The sequence below is a fragment of the Lissotriton helveticus genome, chromosome 9 (genome assembly GCF_964261635.1).
Source record: "Lissotriton helveticus chromosome 9, aLisHel1.1, whole genome shotgun sequence".
Taxonomy (NCBI): Eukaryota; Metazoa; Chordata; class Amphibia; order Caudata; family Salamandridae; genus Lissotriton; species Lissotriton helveticus.
In genome coordinates, this window is record NC_136070.1 from 181,197,210 (window position 1) to 181,214,823 (window position 17,614).

Here is a 17,614-nt window from a genome sequence, read left to right on the forward strand (position 1 = left end):
CGATTCAGAGACTTCCTCCTGAACTTAGCACATGATGTGCCCCTCGCCGGGCACCTGGGGCAGGACAAAACTTACAGCCGCCTGGTGACCCATTTCTACTGGCCAAGAATGCGCACCGATGTGCATAACCACTGCCGAACCTGCCCGACCTGTCAAGCCAGCGGGAAGAGCGGGGGGAAAGTCAAAGCCCCGCTCCAGCCGTTCCCCGTGGTAACCACCCCCTTCGAGCGAGTAGGAATAGACATCGTAGGGCCCCTGGACCCTCGCACCTCGCAGGGACACCGCTTCATCCTAGTCCTGGTGGACCATGCCACCCGCTATCCTGAGGCCATCCCCCTCCGAACCATCACGGCCCCCGTGGTGGGCCGAGCCCTCATGAGCATCTTCTCCCGAGTCGGCTTCCCCCGAGAAGTCGTGAGTGATCGGGGCTCCAACTTTATCTCGAAGCATATGCGATCCCTATGGCAACAGTGCGGGGTCACCTATAAGTTCACCACCCCGTATCATCCCCAAGGAAATGGACTAGTGGAACGATTTAACAGAACACTGAAGGGGATGATCAAGGGCCTAGAAGAGCCCCTACGGCGCAAATGGGATGTCCTGCTGCCCTGCCTCCTGTTCGCCTACCGAGAGGTACCCCAGAAATCCCTGGGGTTCAGCCCTTTTGAACTCTTGTACGGACACCCGGTTCGAGGCCCCCTCAGCCTGGTCAAGGAAGGCTGGGAGACAGCAGTTCGAGATGCCCCACCGGATGTCTACCGGTACCTCCTGACACTCCGCAATCAGACTCGGAAGTTCCGGGAACTTGCCGAGGCCAACCTGGAGGCTAGTCAAGAGGAGATGAAACGCTGGTATGACCAGAACGCCTCGTCCATCGAGTTCGAGCCGGGCCAGCAAGTCTGGGTCATGTCCCCGGTTGAACCGTGTGCCCTCCAGGACAAATGGACTGGGCCCTTCAAAGTGGTGGAGCGCAAGAGCCCCGTCACCTACCTGGTAGACCTGGAGTCCCCCAGGAACCCCCTCCGGGTTCTGCACGCTAACCGGCTCAAGCCGCACTTTGCACACACTGAACTGAGTCTGCTGCTGGCGACCGATGACTGAGCTGAAGATGACTCCGAGCCACTACCAGATCTCCTCAGCACCACCGAGAAAGACGGCTCCTTCGAAGGGGTCCGGCTCTCCTCTACCCTGACCCCAGAGCAGCAACAAGACTGCCGGAAGCTGCTGGGGCAGTTTGCGGATCTGTTTTCCCTCACGCCGGGGGTCACCCGGTGGTGTGTCCATGATGTGGACACCGGAGACAGCCCACCTGTAAAACACCGAGCTTTTCGAGTGCCCGACCGGGTTTGGGCCTGCATCCAATCGGAAGTGGCCAAGATGTTGGCCCTGGGGGTAGTCGAACCCTCCAACAGTCCCTGGGCCAGTCCCGTTGTCCTGGTCCCTAAAGCCGCCTCCCCCGGAACAGCTCCAGAGCTCCGGTTCTGTGTTGACTACAGGGGACTGAATGCAGTCACCAGGACCGACGCCCATCCCATCCCCAGGGCGGATGAACTGATCGATCGCCTAGGGGCCGCCAAATACCTCAGCACCTTCGATCTCACGGCAGGGTATTGGCAGATCGGCCTTACCCCTGGTGCACAAGAGCGATCGGCCTTCTCGACCCCTGATGGCCACTATCACTTCAAAGTGATGCCCTTCGGCATGAAAAATGCGCCAGCCACCTTCCAGAGACTAGTGAACCAGGTGCTGGCCGGACTAGAGGAATACAGCGCCGCCTATCTAGATGACATTGCGGTGTACAGCCTTCAGTGGGATGAGCACCTGACCCACCTCTGGAAGGTCCTGACGGCCCTCCGGCGGGCCGGACTAACCATCAAAGCCAGCAAATGCCAGATAGGCCAAGGGTCAGTGACCTATCTGGGACACCAAGTGGGGAGCGGCCAAGTAGCTCCCGTCCAACCAAAGATAGACGCCATCCGGGCCTGGGAGCCCCCGGTCACCCAGACCGCCGTCCGAGCCTTCCTGGGGCTCACCGGATACTATCGGCGATTTATAAAAGACTACGGGAGCATTGTGGGGCCCCTCACAGAACTGACCTCAAAGAAGTTACCCCAGAAGGTGCACTCGACCCCTGCGTGCCAAACAGCCTTTGAGACTTTAAAGACTGCCATGTGCACCGCCCCTGTGCTCCAGGCCCCCGACTACAGCAGAGAGTTTGTAGTCCAAACCGACGTCTCGGAGCACGGCATCGGGGCGGTCCTGTCCCAAGTTAACCCCGAAGGAATCGACCGGCCTGTGGCCTTCATCAGCCGACGCCTCCTGGCAAGAGAACAGCGGTGGAGCACCATCGAGAGGGAAGCCTTTGCCGTGGTGTGGGCACTCAAGAAGCTCCGGCCCTACCTCTTCGGCACCCACTTCCGAGTCCAGACCGACCACCAGCCCCTGCGTTGGTTGATGCAGATGCGGGGAGAAAACCCGAAACTGCTGCGCTGGTCCATTTCTCTGCAGGGGATGGACTTCACTGTGGAGCATCGCCCCGGCAACGACCACGCCAATGCTGACGGCCTGTCCAGATTCTTCCGCCTCGGCGAGGAGAACCCCCAAGAAGATGGGTGACTCTCCCCTGCCTTCAGCTGGGGGGGACGCGTGTTGGACCCGGCCTCATGGCGTGGTCCTACCCCTCCCGCATGGCGGGCCCAGAACGACATCAGCCCTCCTCCGGACCTCGGGCGGCCCCTTCGGCCCGACCCTGCACGCCCCAACACCACAGATCCGGATACCATCCCGGATCCCCATCACCGGCCTGGCTCCAGCGTAGGCCCATCACGACCTAAGCACGAGGTCGTGCCCGACTCCATCTTGGGTCCCCCACGTCACGACCACGTGGTCTCAGCCCAGGCCCAGGCCCCAGCGAAGCCCCGACATCGAGGCACCAAGATCCACCCAGGTGGTCGAGTGGCCACTCGACAGATCCCGGAGGGAGAGGAGTTTCGATGGCCCTCCAGCCGTCCCCGGACGCCTGGTATCGATCGCCCTCCGGCCTCCCTGAGCGCTGGCTCCACCCCCCTGCTGGGTGTCTGGACACCATCATCCCGGCCCCTCTGACCCCCAGGCGAGAGGGTCCGGACATCAAAGGACCTCCGTCCTATATCTGGGCCAGCCCCGGAGTAGGACGCCAGTTGTATCCTGGACTGGAAGCCCTGCTGACGCTGTCACGGCCGACACCAGACGAACTCATCCTTCCTGTAACCCGACGTCCTTCTGAGAGCCTGCTGCCGCGGCCTACCTTGCTGAATCATCTGAGAGCCTGCTGGCGCTGCCGCGGCCTACCTTGCTGAAACCACCTGAGAGCCTGCTGGCGCTGCCGCGGCCTACCTTGCTGAAACCATCTGAGAGCCTGCTGGCGCTGCCGCGGCCTACCTTGCTGAAACCATCTGAGAACCTGCTGGCGCTGCCGCGGCCTACCTTGCTGAAACCATCTGAGAGCCTGCTGGCGCTGCCGCGGCCTATCTTGCTGAAACCATCCAAGAGCCTTCTGGCGCTGCCGCGGCCTACCTTGCGGAACCATCTGAGAGCCTGCTGGCGCTGCCGCGGCCTACCTCGCTGAACCACCTTGTAAGCCTGCTGGCGCTGCCGCGGCTCGAACCTCTCGGAACCCCCCAGCTCGAGGATTGAGAGCTGTGCGCAGGGTATCCCTTCCTCCGCCCAGAAGCTAGACTGTCCCGCTACCTTACCCCCCTTTTCGAGACTTTACGGATCCCTCGATCCGCCTGTATATACTGCCAAGAACCCGCAACCTTTGTTACTTATAAAAGCTTGAGAACTTGACCTCCTGTGTGGTGTCCGTTTGTAGTGTTGTGATTACTCTGCTGTACGATCCTAGGAGAGGGCCCTCATTCAGGAGGCCTCTCGGTAACGCTCGGCTACTTCTCGACAGAGAGGTGGACCTAGGGGTGGTCAGTCAGACATCTTCTGCCTCCCCCGGGGTCGCCTTTCTAACACTGACATGGAGTCTGACACGGACTGACTGAGACTGACACTGACTGACTGACTGACACGGACTGACTGACTGACACGGACTGACATGATTGACACTGACTAACACTGACTGACATGACTGACACTCACTGACTGGCACTCACTGACACACGCTGACTGACTGACGGACACTGACTGTCGGGCACTGACTGACATGGAGTCTGACACTGACTGTCACTGACTGACACACGCTGACTGACTGACAGACACTGACTGACTCTCTGACACTGACTGACAACATCGACACTGACTAACACTGGCTGACACTGACTGACTGACAATGACTGACTGACAATGGCTGACTGACACTGACTGACTGACCCTGACTGACCCTGACTGACTGACACTGACTAACACTGACTGACACTTACTGACTGACTCTGACTGACACTGACTGACTGACACTCACTGACACGGACTGACACTGACTGACACTGACTGACACTGACTGACACTGACTGACACTGACTGACACTGACTGACACTGACTGACACGATTGACACTGACTGACACGATTGACACTGACTGACACGATTGACACGACTGACTAACACTGACTGACTAACACTGACTGACTAACACTGACTGACACTCTCCGACTGACACTCTCCGACTGACACTCTCCGACTGACACTCTCTGACTGACACTCACTGACTGACACTCACTGACTGACACTCACTGACTGACAGACAATGACTGACTGACAGACAATGACTGACTGACAGACAATGACTGACTGACAGACAATGACTGACTGACCGACACTGACTGACTGACCGACACTGACTAAGACTGACTAACATTAGGTCCCACCTTTCATTAAGTTAAAGCCATTTGCTTTGCTATACAATACCATTAGCAAAGCAAATGGCTTTAACTTAATCAAAGGCGAGACCTATTGCATTTTCAATGCATGTTATTAATTTGTTTGCAGTTTACATAGCAAGAACTCGGCCCAGAGCATTGGAGTGCTTTGCATAAGCAAAAGTTTACATTACACAAACCCCGATTCTTTTTTTTGGTTAGGCAGGGGAGATTAAGTCATTTGGCCAGAAACACAAAATGTTGAGCAGATACCAGAACCTGGTTTCTAAAACCATAAAACATATTCCGAACATGAGGACAATAATAGGTACATCTGCACGGCAGTCACTTAAACAAGGGCAGACTGAGTTCTCAGAGAGCTAGCACAATCTGACCCCCCGGCGTCTCACCTGTGCTGTGCCCGTCTGGCGCCGACAGGTGGGATAGATGTCGGTGTCACCGGCGTGCAGAGCGCACAAGCCCCTCGGATCAAGTCACGCCGGACTCTCAGCATAGCAGCTGAGGCCGAGCACCAGGAGAGGCTCCTTTCTTCGAGTTCAGACACGCTAGAGTGACTTCTGCCCCTGCCCTTCGCCTATTCAGAATGGGTGACAGAGGAGAAGACTTGACCGAGGAGCTCCGCCCCTTCGATGCAAGTAAACATTGCAGCCGTCTCCAATTACATTATACATATGTTTTCAGTTTTCTATAGCGCGAACTCGAGCCCAAGTATTGGAGTGATTTACATGAGACCCAGATACATAACACAAAGACGAATTCTGCTTTTTCCAAGACATGGGTAGATTAAGTGATTTGCCCAGGATCACAGAAAGTTGAGCAGACGCCGAGACTCCAACCGGGTTCCCACGGTCCGAAGTCTGCCAAACGCCACACCCTCTTCAAAAGACCCACGCTCGTAAGTAAACGTTTGGTAACCATGATCCGCTCTAGGGTTGCTGAAAGGGGCTTTTAGCCACTCTTACTATGCGACTACTCGCACTGAAATGCACCCACTCTAAGATGGCCGCTAACAATGCCTTAAATATCAAGGCAGTTGCACATTTATCGTTCTAGTAGTTAAAAATACAATTGTAAACCGCCAATCATCATTTATCTTGCCTATTAGACGTTAACATAACATCGTAAACGTCTTCACGGAGGTAACGCCCAGACCGGGCGCACACTTTCCTGCCTTTAAGCTCTCCATATCAAGTTTTAGTGGCAGAGTCCGACCCCCTCCTATATAGGTTTTGAGCCTGACTTTATTATGGCGTCCGCACTTTTGTTCAAGTGTTGATAGTGTTGTAGACATAAACGAGGGACTGCGGTAGTAAAGAAAGCAGCCAGCAACCGAGGGTGACCCTGCTGTCGCAGCTAGAAAGGTACATCCGATACTTGTCTTTTTTTCCACTCCCCGGGTGCACCTCGCTTACTGTAGCTTGATCTTAACAGTGTTTCTGTATGCTTTATCGTTCATCGCTGTTATTGCTAATTTCAATTCGTTCAAACGTACACGGGTTCCAAGATTTTAATGTTCTCATGTGTTACATTTTCAATCTTTAGAGTGTATGTGTGCGGCATTTCTATGCCTTAAGTGTGACACTTTATCATGAGTAGAACAAAATAGAAAGCTTTTGGAAATATCGAACAGCTACGCCTGTATTTTCGCTCTTTGCATTCTGGATATTTTTTAAACCCATTCTTTTACTTATAATGGGAAATGTCCTGAGTGGGTTTTTATCCTCAAACAATCTAGTCAGTAGTCCCCTTGTGCGGACCTGTCCTCAGTGTAAAAGTACCTGTGAATGGGCAGCATTTGTAGGGTGACCAAGTTCAAGTTCGGGCATTTATAAAGCGCACTACTCACCCAGAGGGTCTCAAGGCGCTAGAGGGAGGGGTTCACTGTTTGTCGAATAGCCAGGTTTTCAGTTCTTTTCTGAAGGAGATGTGGTTCTGAGTAAGGCGGAGGTGGGTGGGGAGTGAATTCCAGGTCTTGGCAGCCAGGAAGGAGAAGGATCTGCCACCCATGGTGGTTTTTCGTATGCGCGGGACTGCGGCGAGGGCTTGATTGGATGATCTTAGTTGGCGGGTGGGATTGTAGAAGGACAGTCGGGTGTTGAGGCATTCGGGTCCTAGATTATAGAGGGCCTTGTGTGCGTGGGTAAGGAGGCGGAAAGTAATTCTTTTGTTGACGGGAAGCCAGTGGAGGTTTTTTAGGTGTCCGGTGATGTGCTCTTGGCGCGGGATGTCCAATATGAGTCTCGCTGACGCGTTTTGGATGCGCTGGAGCTTTTTCTGCAATTTTGTTGTAATTCCGGCGTAAAGTGTGTTGCCATAGTCCAGTCGACTCGTGACCAGTGCATGGGTGACAGTCTTTCTTGTGTCGAGGGGGATCCAGCGGAAGATCTTTTTGAGAATGCGAAGGACGTTGAAGCAGGAGGACGATACGGCGTTGACTTGTCTGGACATTGAGAGAGAGGAGTCTAGAATGAAGCCAAGGTTACGTGCATGGTCTGTGGGTGTGGGTTCTGATCCCAGAGCGGAAGGCCACCAAGAGTCGTCCCAGGCAGAGGGGGAGGATCCTAGGATGAGCACCTCCGTTTTGTCTGAGTTGAGTTTTAGGCGGCTCTGTTTCATCCATTCGGCTACCTCTTTCATACCTTCGTGAAGATTGGTTTTGGCGGTGTTGGGGCTTTGGTGAGGGAAAGGATTAGCTGGGTGTCATCGGCGTAGGATATGATGTTGAGGTTGTGTTGACGTGCGATGGAGGCGAGAGGACTCATGTAGACGTTGAAGAGGGTGGGACTGAGTGAGGAACCTTGAGGTACGCCGCAGATGACTTCGGTGGGCTCTGAGTAGAATGGGGGAGTCGGACTCTCTGGGTTCTCCCAGCTAGGAACGAGATGATCCAGTCCAAGGCTTTTCCTTGTATGCCGATGTTGTTGAGGCGTTGTATGAGGGTGCTGTGACAGACAGTGTCGAAGGCGGCGGAGAGGTCGAGTAGAATGAGGGCCACTGTTTCTCTGTTGTCCAGGAGTGCTCGGATGTCGTCGGTCGCCGCAATGAGGGCGGTTTCGGTGCTGTGTTTGGCTCGAAAGCCGTTCTGTGAGGGATCCAGGGAGTTGTTGGATTCAAGGAAGGCTGCGAGTTGGCTGTTGACGGCTTTCTCGATGACTTTGGCCGGGAAAGGTAGGAGGGATATGGGTCGGTAGTTTTTCAGTTCTGAGGGTTCTGCTGTGGGTTTTTTCAGAAGGGCGCTGAGTTCGGCGTGTTTCCAGATTTCTGGAAAGGTGGCAGAGTTGAAAGAGCAGTTGATGACATCGCGGAGTTGGGGAGCGATGATGGAGTCCGCTTTGTTGAAGATGTAGTGGAGACAGGGGTCAGAAGGCGAGCCAGAGTGGATTGAATTCATGAGGCGAATGGTGTCTTCAGTGGTGATTGGGTTCCAGGAGCAGAGGTAGTTAGTTGGAGGGGTGGGATCTGAAGGGGGTGGGGCGGGTTGGTCACTAGGAGTATTCTTGAAGCTATTGTGGATGTCGGCAATTTTGTTGTAGAAGAAGGAGGATAGTGCATCGCAGAGGTCTTGGGAGTTAGTGATGTCGTTGGATGCTGCGGAAGGGTTGGTGAATTCTTTGACGATATTGAAGAGTTCCTTGCTGTTATGAGAATTGTTGTCGAGACGGTCCTTGAATGCTGATTTCTTGGCGGATCGAATCAGTTGGTGGTGTTTGCGGGTGGCTGTCTTGAGGGAGGCCATGTTGTCTGAGGTTTGTTCTTTTCTCCAATTCTTCTCCAGGGTGCGGCAAGTCTTCTTGGATTTTTTAAGGTCATCATTAAACCAGGGAGCCTTTTTGCTGGATGATTTCAACTGGTGTTTTTTCAGGGGTGCTAGTTCGTCCGCACAGTGGGTAATCCATTGCCTGAGGTTGGTGGCCGCTTGGTCTGGGTCCATTGCTAGGGTGGGAGGGTTTTGGTTGAGTGATGTGAGGAGTTGGTCGGTGGTGATTTTGTTCCATTTTCTCCGGGGAATGGGTTGTGGACAGTTGTGGGTCAGTGTGGTTTTGTAGCTGAAGTGAACATAGCTGTGGTCCGTCCAGTGGAGAGCTGTAGTGTGATCGAAGGAGATGTGCTTGCTGGAGGTGAAGATAGGGTCGAGCGTGTGTCCGGCTGTGTGAGTGGGGGTGTCAACAAGTTGTTTGAGTCCGAGATTGGACATGTTGTCCAGCAGGGTGGTGGAGTTGTTGTCGAGTATGTTTTCAAGGTGGTAGTTGAGGTCTCCTAGAAGAATGTAGTTCTCGGAGGCGAGGGCGTGCTGGCTGACGAAGTCTGTGATGTTGTCGCTGAATTGAGATCGGGTGCCTGGGGGCCTGTAAATGAGGGTGCCTCTAAGGGTTGTCCTGGGGTCGGTGTGGATCTGAAAGTGGAGATGTTCGGCGGTTGCAAGATTGTCGTCAGAGCTGGTTGTGATTTTGATGGTGCTTCTATGGACGATGGCGATGCCTCCTCCAGTTTGATTGGTGCGGTCTTTTCGAATGACCAGATGTCCCCGTTTTTCCAGGACGGTCCCCGTTTTTGGAGACGTGTCCCGACACTTTTCTCCAAGTGACTCAAATGTCCCCGTTTTCAAACCGTGTCCCAGGTAAACACAGAAATGTCCCTGTTTTTCATTGTTCCTGTTGAGCATGCGCGTGCAAGCTCTCTTTGCACTGGCATTTGCTAACCTGTGATGTTTTATTGATTTTTGGCAAATATATGCTATAGTCGTTAAAAGTGTAAATGTAATAAGAAGTACTAATGCTGCTGTGTAAAGGAGAGGGGTGCCGATAAAAGACCTCAGATTTGTTGTCTGTAATGCTTCATCTCGGTCTGTGGAGGGAGCTGTCATTGTAGTCCTTTTTCTAGATCTATGACAGCTGTCAAATAATCCTACATTTATGTCGATGGTTACTGCAAACCGTAGTCCTACTTCTATGTCAATGACCGGTCCCCGTTTTTTGTTTTGAGAATCTGGTCACCCTAAGCATTTGTTTAAATGAAAGAATGAGAGGAAAGCGCAGTGTAATTTCCGTCTTTGTACAAATGCAAAACTCCCCTTCACCAAACTAATATAATCTCCATGTCAAGTGCACAACCCTGCTTTATCAAACAATCATGACCGAGAATAACTGGGGACAACATTTTTTTCTACGAAACAACACACATCACAGAAACTCCATCTCTCGTCAAATAATTAAATGTCGAAGGACAGCACTTATAAAGTACTTGCCCTTTAATTAATTGTTTTCAGATAGCAGAGTCCACTTAGTTCAATAGAATCCAAGACTACATCCCCTAAAATACACAGTGCTGGAAAAGTAGAATTCTCCTGACCCGAAGAAACAACGGAGCTTAAAATAAAATATACATTGTAGGTGCACTACCTGTGATCCAAAACAAATATCACACACATCGGAAATGTGCACCACAGCAGCAGTCCCCAACTAAGATTGAAGAAAGTTCAATGCAGACTGCTACAAAATTATAAACAACTGAGTTTATCCTCAATACAAAACTTTCGGTAAATTGTGTCACACGGGGTAGATGTGTTGGTGGTTATTCCTGCTTCAACCTGTAAAGAAAAGTGCCTAAGATAAAACAGAAATCACGTCAGTGATATGAAGTAGCTGGGACTCAAAGTGTCAGATTTACCAGGCCTGCTCATGCTGACCGTGCCGCTACTTGAAATCTATCATTGTTTTGGACACTATTCTAAACCCATTGATTTTAGGATAATACCAAGATGCTTTGAATGGGGTTCTTAGCAAGAAAAGTAGCAGCGTTGTGATTAAATCCTGGGCAACATTTCAAAATTTGCGAACATACGTGACAAGAATTTTCAATTCTATTAAGGACAAGGAGGCGAGGATTATGCTTTCTCATTTCTTTTAATAGAAATGCTCAGCAGCCAATTAGAAACAGTATGTACAAAGAAAAAACTACAATACCCATGAACACTAAAGTATCACATGACAGATCATAGTCACCAGTATAAAACGTCACTCAGAGAATACCACATCCTCTTTCTTTGGCGACTAAAACAGTTCAAAATGAAAACAGGCAGTCCAATATGAAGATCTTAAAGGAAGGAACTAAAGGTACCAGAAATCCATGGAGTTAAAAACGGATGCTTGCAGCCATAGACAACTGGAAACTGAAGACAGCCGACAGGCAGGAAGAACCAGGCTGGACAGAAACCTCTATTTAGGGTCAGAACCTGAAAAGAGACACAGAGCCGTAATACAGATTCGTTGCGCACCGAAGAACAATAAACGGGGGGTTAAAAACAAGGAACAATAATAAACCAAAGTATCACATGCAAGTAGCAATAATCAATAACAAGGTAACACATGCAAATGCAAAATATCTGGGTGGGATAATCCTCGCCCCCTTGTCCTTAAAAGGATTGAAAATTCTTGTCACGTGTGTTTGCAAATTTTGAATTCTATGTCAGGACAGGAGGCTCCGATTATGCTTGTTCAAAGCTGCTCCACCACAACAGAAGCAATATGTGCAATTGGTTTATAATAAAAGGTTTTAAACACATAATCAGACGACCAATCAGCGGCCTTCATGATGTCCATCAAAGTCACTCCGAGTGAAAACGCTTTAGAAGCCATAGCCCCTCGTGCAGAATGTGCACCAAAGATAGACATCAACACCAACCTCAGTCATGAGCCATCTGACCCAACGGGCCAAAGTAGCTGGGGTGACAGGACGAAAAGGCTTCTGTAAAGCAATTAACAATTGACCTTGCATATCTTGTCGAAAAGGAGCAGTACTCACCTCATAATCCTTCACACATTGAACTACTCAAAGTTTGGGATTATTGGGAAAAGACGGATAGGTGACAGAAGACGTATTACATTTAGTACATCTGGAAATAGCAAAAGTAACACCTTCAGGCGTGAAACTGCGACCTGCCAGGTCCAGTGCACGAACATCAGACACGCATTTGCAAGAAACAAGACATAAAAGCATAGTCAGTTTCGAAGAAAGCTGTTTGCGGGATAAAGAAGAATTGGAAGGCCAAGCTTCCAAAAATCGCAAAACAATGGAAACATCCCACAGGGCGACTTACTTCGGACAAGGTGGTTTCACTAGGCGAATATCCTTAAGCAACTTAGAAATCAAAAGATGTTCACCCGCAGGCTTGCCATCAATATAGAAATGACCCGCCGAGTTGGCTGAACGGAAGTTATTAACCGTTCGATAAGCAAGGCCGGATGAGGCGATGGAAGCCAGAAAATTAAAAATCAGAGAGACATCCACTGAAGCGGGATCCACCTCCCGTTGAGCACACCAATCACACCATCGTTTCCAAGACCCTGCGTAACGTTTGTCTGTATTGGGTGACCGAGCCTCGCTGATAAATCTGGTAGCGTCTCGTGAAAGGCCTGGGACCTGCCAACGTTCCCTGAAAGTAGCCATGCAACTAGGAGAAGATGGCCTGACTCGATCAGGGGATGAGAATCGCCTAGAGGGTCCAGCAAGAGATTCCACCGCTGGGGAAGAAGGATTGGCACCGCACAACTCATTTCCAGGAGAACTGGGAACCAAGCTTGAGCCTTCCACAGAGGAGTGATCAGAATCAGCTCCGATTGATAATGTCTTGCGCGAGCCAAGACCCTGGGGATCATCATAAACGGGGGAAAAGCGTAACACAGGAGCGATGGCCAGTTCTGCAGAAATGCATCTGTGGCCAGGGCTTCCGGATCCGGTCTCCGTCTGAAAAATGGTGGGAAGCTGAGTGTTGAGGCGAGATGCAAACAGGTCGATCTGACACTAACCCCAAACACGGGACAGAGAGCGGAACATGCGAGGGTGAAGCCTCCAATCGCTGAAGTCCCGAAGATGAAGCAAGTTCCAGTCCGCAATCAGATTGTTGCGACTGGGAAGCTATTCGGCAATAACAATGATCTTCCGCTGAAGACAAAAGTGCCAGAAATCCTTGGCGAGTTTCGCCAAAATCTTGGACTTCGTCCCGCCCAACTTGTTGACATACCGAACCGCTGAAACGTTGTCCATGCGGAGAAGAATGCAACAATTGGTCTGGCGAGGAGATAAACAACGGATCGCAAAGGACCCCGCTAGCAGCTCCAGGCAATTTATATGGAGAGACGATTCCTCCTGAGACCACCGACCTCCTGTCGACAACGGGCCTCAACGAGCCCCCTAACCCCACAGGCTGGCATTGGACTCTATCACCACCTCCGGGGTAGCTCCAAACGGGGCTCGCCCATTCCATGCCATCCAACCACCATTGCATCTCCCACCTCGCTTCCTCTGAAAGAGGAACCAGATCTGAATAGCAAAGGCCTTTCTGGAGATGACGGATTTCAAACGTTGAAGCGCCTGGTAATGTAGGGGGCCCAGGAAAATAGCTTGAATCTTGGAAGCTAACAGACCGACAATTCGTGCTATAGACCTCAACGACACACTCTGTTTGGATAAAACCAAATTCATCTCCCTCTTGATGGATCGAATCTTCTGATTGGGTATGAGGAGTTGACAAGAGAGGGAATCGATTTGGAAACCCAGAAAGTCTATCAATTGGGAAGGAAGGAAGACTGACTTTTGAGGTTTCACCGGAAAACCCAGAGACTGCAAGAGAGTGATGGACCACTCTAAGTGCGTCATTAACTTCCGAGGACAATCTGCCATGATCAGAATGTCGTCCATATAAATTATCAGACGAACTCCTCGAGCTCGCAAGGATTCCACGACGGGCCTCAGAAGCTTCGTGAAGCACCAAGGTGCCGACGAGAGGCCGGACGGGAGAACTTTGTATTCAAACCAATTCCCCTGCCATTGGAATTGTAGGAACCGACGATGTGGACCGTAAATCAGGATTGACAGATGCGCGTCCTTGAGATCGAGACGGACCATCCAGTCCCCTTCTCGAAGAAGATCCTGCAAAAGATGGATGCCTTCCATCTTGAAGTGGCGATAAACCACCCCTCCGTTGAAGTCCCTGAGATTGAGTACTAACCGGGACCCGCCCCCTTTTTTCTGAACCAGAAAAACCGTGCTCGCGAAACCCTGAGAGTGGCGGGTAGTCGGAAGAATCGCCCCCTTTTTCAAAAGGGAATGTATTTCCTCTGAAATGAACTTTTGATCTTGAAGGGAAAAAACAGAGGAGTATGAGGGTGGGACTGACGTTGGGGTTGGTAGAACTCTATCTTGTAACCCTGAACAGTGTCCAACACCCATGCATCGCTGGAGATCAGACACCAATTTGGAAGAAAAAATGTAATCCTGCCCCCTAAGACCACTTCCGAAACCGGTATCAACCTCACCTGAAGTGTTGGAATCCTGATGTCCACCCTGATTGCCTTCGTAGCGTCCTTTCTTATACTGTCCTCTGCCCTTGCGAGAGGGAAAGACGTTGGTCCTGTTATTGAAGCCGGAATCCTGACCACCACCACTTTGGGACTGGAATCCCCGCTGGGAATTCTGGTTGGAACCGCGGCCGAACGATTGTCCCCTGTTTCGTCCGGCCCTAGCAAAAACCGGACGAAAGACTCGTCTTAGAGAAGCTCGAGCCTTATCCAGCCCACTAAAGGTAGCCACGCACTTCGTCAACTCCTTCAGGAAAGGCTGGCCAAACAACAAACCCTGAGCCAAGGGACCGGATTCAGACGAGGATAGTTCTGCCAACTTGGGATCCAATTTTAGAAGAATGGATCGGCGCTGTTCAGGAGATATTGCACAATTAGCATTTCCTAATTGACAAATAGCCCTCTGGGACCATTCAATCAACTCGTCAGGGTCAACCAGAGAAGAGGACTCCTTGGCCCGAAACCCCAGGTCCAAGATTTTGGTAAGAGGACCCAGCAAATCCAACATTCTTTCTTGGCAGGAACGCAACACCCTATCAATACCCTTTTTCGGGTCCCTGGCATATTTCTTAAGGTCGGTGACCATAGTAGGATCAACCTCAGGAGTGTCAGCTAAGTTCTCAGCCAAGTCAGGGCGCGGACACTCGGACCGAAGGCGAGCCCGGACATCCTTTTCAAAAGGCTGGCGAATATGCTCTTGAACATATTCAGCCACGGCTGGGGACGGAAGCCAGGAGGAAGAATTGGGATGAACAATATCAGAAGGCTCAAAAGTAAGAACTGGAGGATGTGATGGAGCATCAACATAATGCTCCTTACGAGCTTTCTTAGAAGGTGGAGGCCCATCCTGCTCAGAAGATGAAGAAGACTGAGTCTCATCAGTATCAACCTGAACCTGTGATGACGAGGCCCCCATAGAGGACTTACTGGAAGACCGAAGAAAAACAACAAAAATGGCCGCCACGCATGCACGGTAACAGCCGCCTGCCAGGAAGTATCGGGAAACACTCGCGCTTGTGCTCCAGCCCCTAAATCTTCCGCTCCACTTGCACAAAGGCGTGGGCGAGCTACGCCCGAACCTGGGAGGCGAACGCGCGCTCCCCGCAACGAGGAACAAAGCGCCGAATGCGGCGAAAGCAAAACCAGCAGCAAAGAAAGGAAGCCGGTGAGAAAGCAAGACACAGCAAAAGCGCTAGCAAAGCGCGCACCAAAGCGGCAATACAGCAAGCAAATAAAGCGGTTACAAAGCCACGAAATACAGTTAACGAAGCAGTAATGGTATAAATGCACTTAACTGGCTGCGGAGCAGCAAAGAAAGAGGATGTGGTATTCTCTGAGTGACGTTTTATACTGGTGACTCTATGATCTGTCATGTGATACCTTAGTGTTCATGGGTATTGTAGTTTTTTCTTTTTACATACTGTTTCTAATTGGCTGCTGAGCATTTCTATTAAAAGAAATGAGAAAGCATAATCAGAGCCTACTGTCCTGACATAGAATTCACATTGGCCTCAGACATATTGGGAGAAAGGTGCTGAGTTGAAAAAATAAGTACAGCAAAGACAAAGTGAATCATTTCTCGGTGCAACACGAGAACTGTTTTAGGAAACTTAATTTTGTGAATAAGGTTCTTATAGGCTCATTCTTGCGTTTTTCTCCAGCTTCACTTAACTTCAAGGGTTGCTGGGGTCTCCCGTAAATCAAGTTTCTATTTAAATTAACGAGGTCACAATTTTACTTTTAACAGACAGAGACATTTCAGTCCAGGTGTGTTTGGTGAAGCAGTGCCATAGTTGCCAACATTTGAAAACAAGCATTAGAAATGCAATCGGGCTCGGATTTATTTGAGTTTGAGCTAATGGCATTGTAAATGCCAATGTATTGTTGCTATGTGTTATGGAGTGTGTTCATGTGGTGTGTACTGCCAGTGATCTCCTTGTGAGTGTGAGAATATTGCACCGTTACTGCCTGTGATGTCCTTCTTGTGAGTGTGAGAAGCTTGCACCTCTGCTGCCTGTGGTCTCCTTGTGAGTGTAAGAAGCTTGCACTGCTGCTGCCTGTGATGTCGTTCTTGTGAGTGGGAGAAGATTGCACCTCAGCTGCCTGTGGTCTCCTTGTGAGTGTAAGAAGCTTGCACAGCTGCTGCCTGTGATGTCCTACTCACTACTCTACTCTACTCACTACTCTGCACTCACTACTCACTACTCTACTCACTACTCTACTCACTACTCTACTCACTACTCTACTCACTACTCTACTCACTACTCTACTCACTACTCTGCACTCACTACTCTGCACTCACTACTCTGCGCTCACTACTCTGCACTCACTACTCTGCACTCACTACTCTACTCACTACTCTGCACTCACTACTCTACTCACTACTCTACTCACTACTCTACTCACTACTCTACTCACTACTCTACTCACTACTCTGCACTCACTACTCACTACTCTACTCACTACTCTACTCACTACTCTACTCACTACTCTACTCACTACTCTACTCACTACTCACTACTCTACTTTCTACTCACTACTCTACTCACTACTCTGCACTCACTACTCACTACTCTGCACTCACTACTCTACTCACTACTCACTACTCTCCACTCACTACTATACTCACTACTCACTACTCTACCTTCTACTCACTACTCTACTCACTACTCTACTCACTACTCACTACTCTGCTCACTACTCTCCACTCACTACTCTCCACTCACTACTCTACTCACCACTCTACTTTCTACTCACTACTCTACTCACTACTCACTTCTCTACTCACTACTCTGCATTCACTACTTTACTCACTACTCTACTCTACTCACCTCACTACTCTACTCACTACTCACTACTCTGCACTCACTACTCTACTCACTACTCACTACTCACTACTCTACTCACTACTCTGCACTCACTACTCACTACTCTGCACTCACTGCTCACTGCTCACTACTCTGCACTCTCTACTCTACTCACTACTCTGCACTCACTACTTTTGATAAAGGTGCTAATTATGAGGCAGATTATGTGGCCAATGTGGCAAGTTCATAATTATGCTGTAAACCCTGCATCCAAAGTGACAGAATTGCATATTTTTCTGACCCTCGCAATTTTCTATTGCTTTATTAACATGCCATTTGTGAAAGGCAAACAAAACATGAACATTCTAGTTTCAAACAGTGTCCATAGTTAGCCGCACACTTGAACGAACAACTCCAACAATGCCTCCCTTCTGGGAACATAACTTGTTTTTGACAGTGCAAACTGTACCTTTTATTTTAGTAAAAATTATACACCCCTCTCTATATAATGAAGGACTGTTCTGTCATTTTACTGCGAGCAACCAAACGACATAGTCCACTATGTTAATTACTATGTTCAATGTAA

At 50.2% G+C, this 17,614-nt stretch overlaps 2 protein-coding genes across 3 annotated transcripts in view; one reads left to right on the plus strand and one right to left on the minus strand.

The window, feature by feature from the left end:
- Nucleotides 1-5,466, minus strand: part of L2HGDH (L-2-hydroxyglutarate dehydrogenase) — a 174,779-nt gene extending 169,313 nt beyond the window's left edge. The window contains exon 1 of the mRNA XM_078659716.1: nt 5,255-5,466. Coding sequence (XP_078515842.1) covers nt 5,255-5,358 — 104 coding nt within the window. The 5' untranslated portion in view covers nt 5,359-5,466. The remainder of the gene's footprint in view (nt 1-5,254) is intronic.
- Nucleotides 5,467-6,028: 562 nt separating this feature from the next.
- Nucleotides 6,029-17,614, plus strand: part of DMAC2L (distal membrane arm assembly component 2 like) — a 176,960-nt gene continuing 165,374 nt past the window's right edge. The window contains exon 1 of one of the 2 annotated variants that reach the window (XM_078662021.1): nt 6,029-6,226. The gene's annotated coding sequence lies outside the window, so the exon portion shown is untranslated. The remainder of the gene's footprint in view (nt 6,227-17,614) is intronic. The other variant, XM_078662022.1, reaches the window with a different exon arrangement.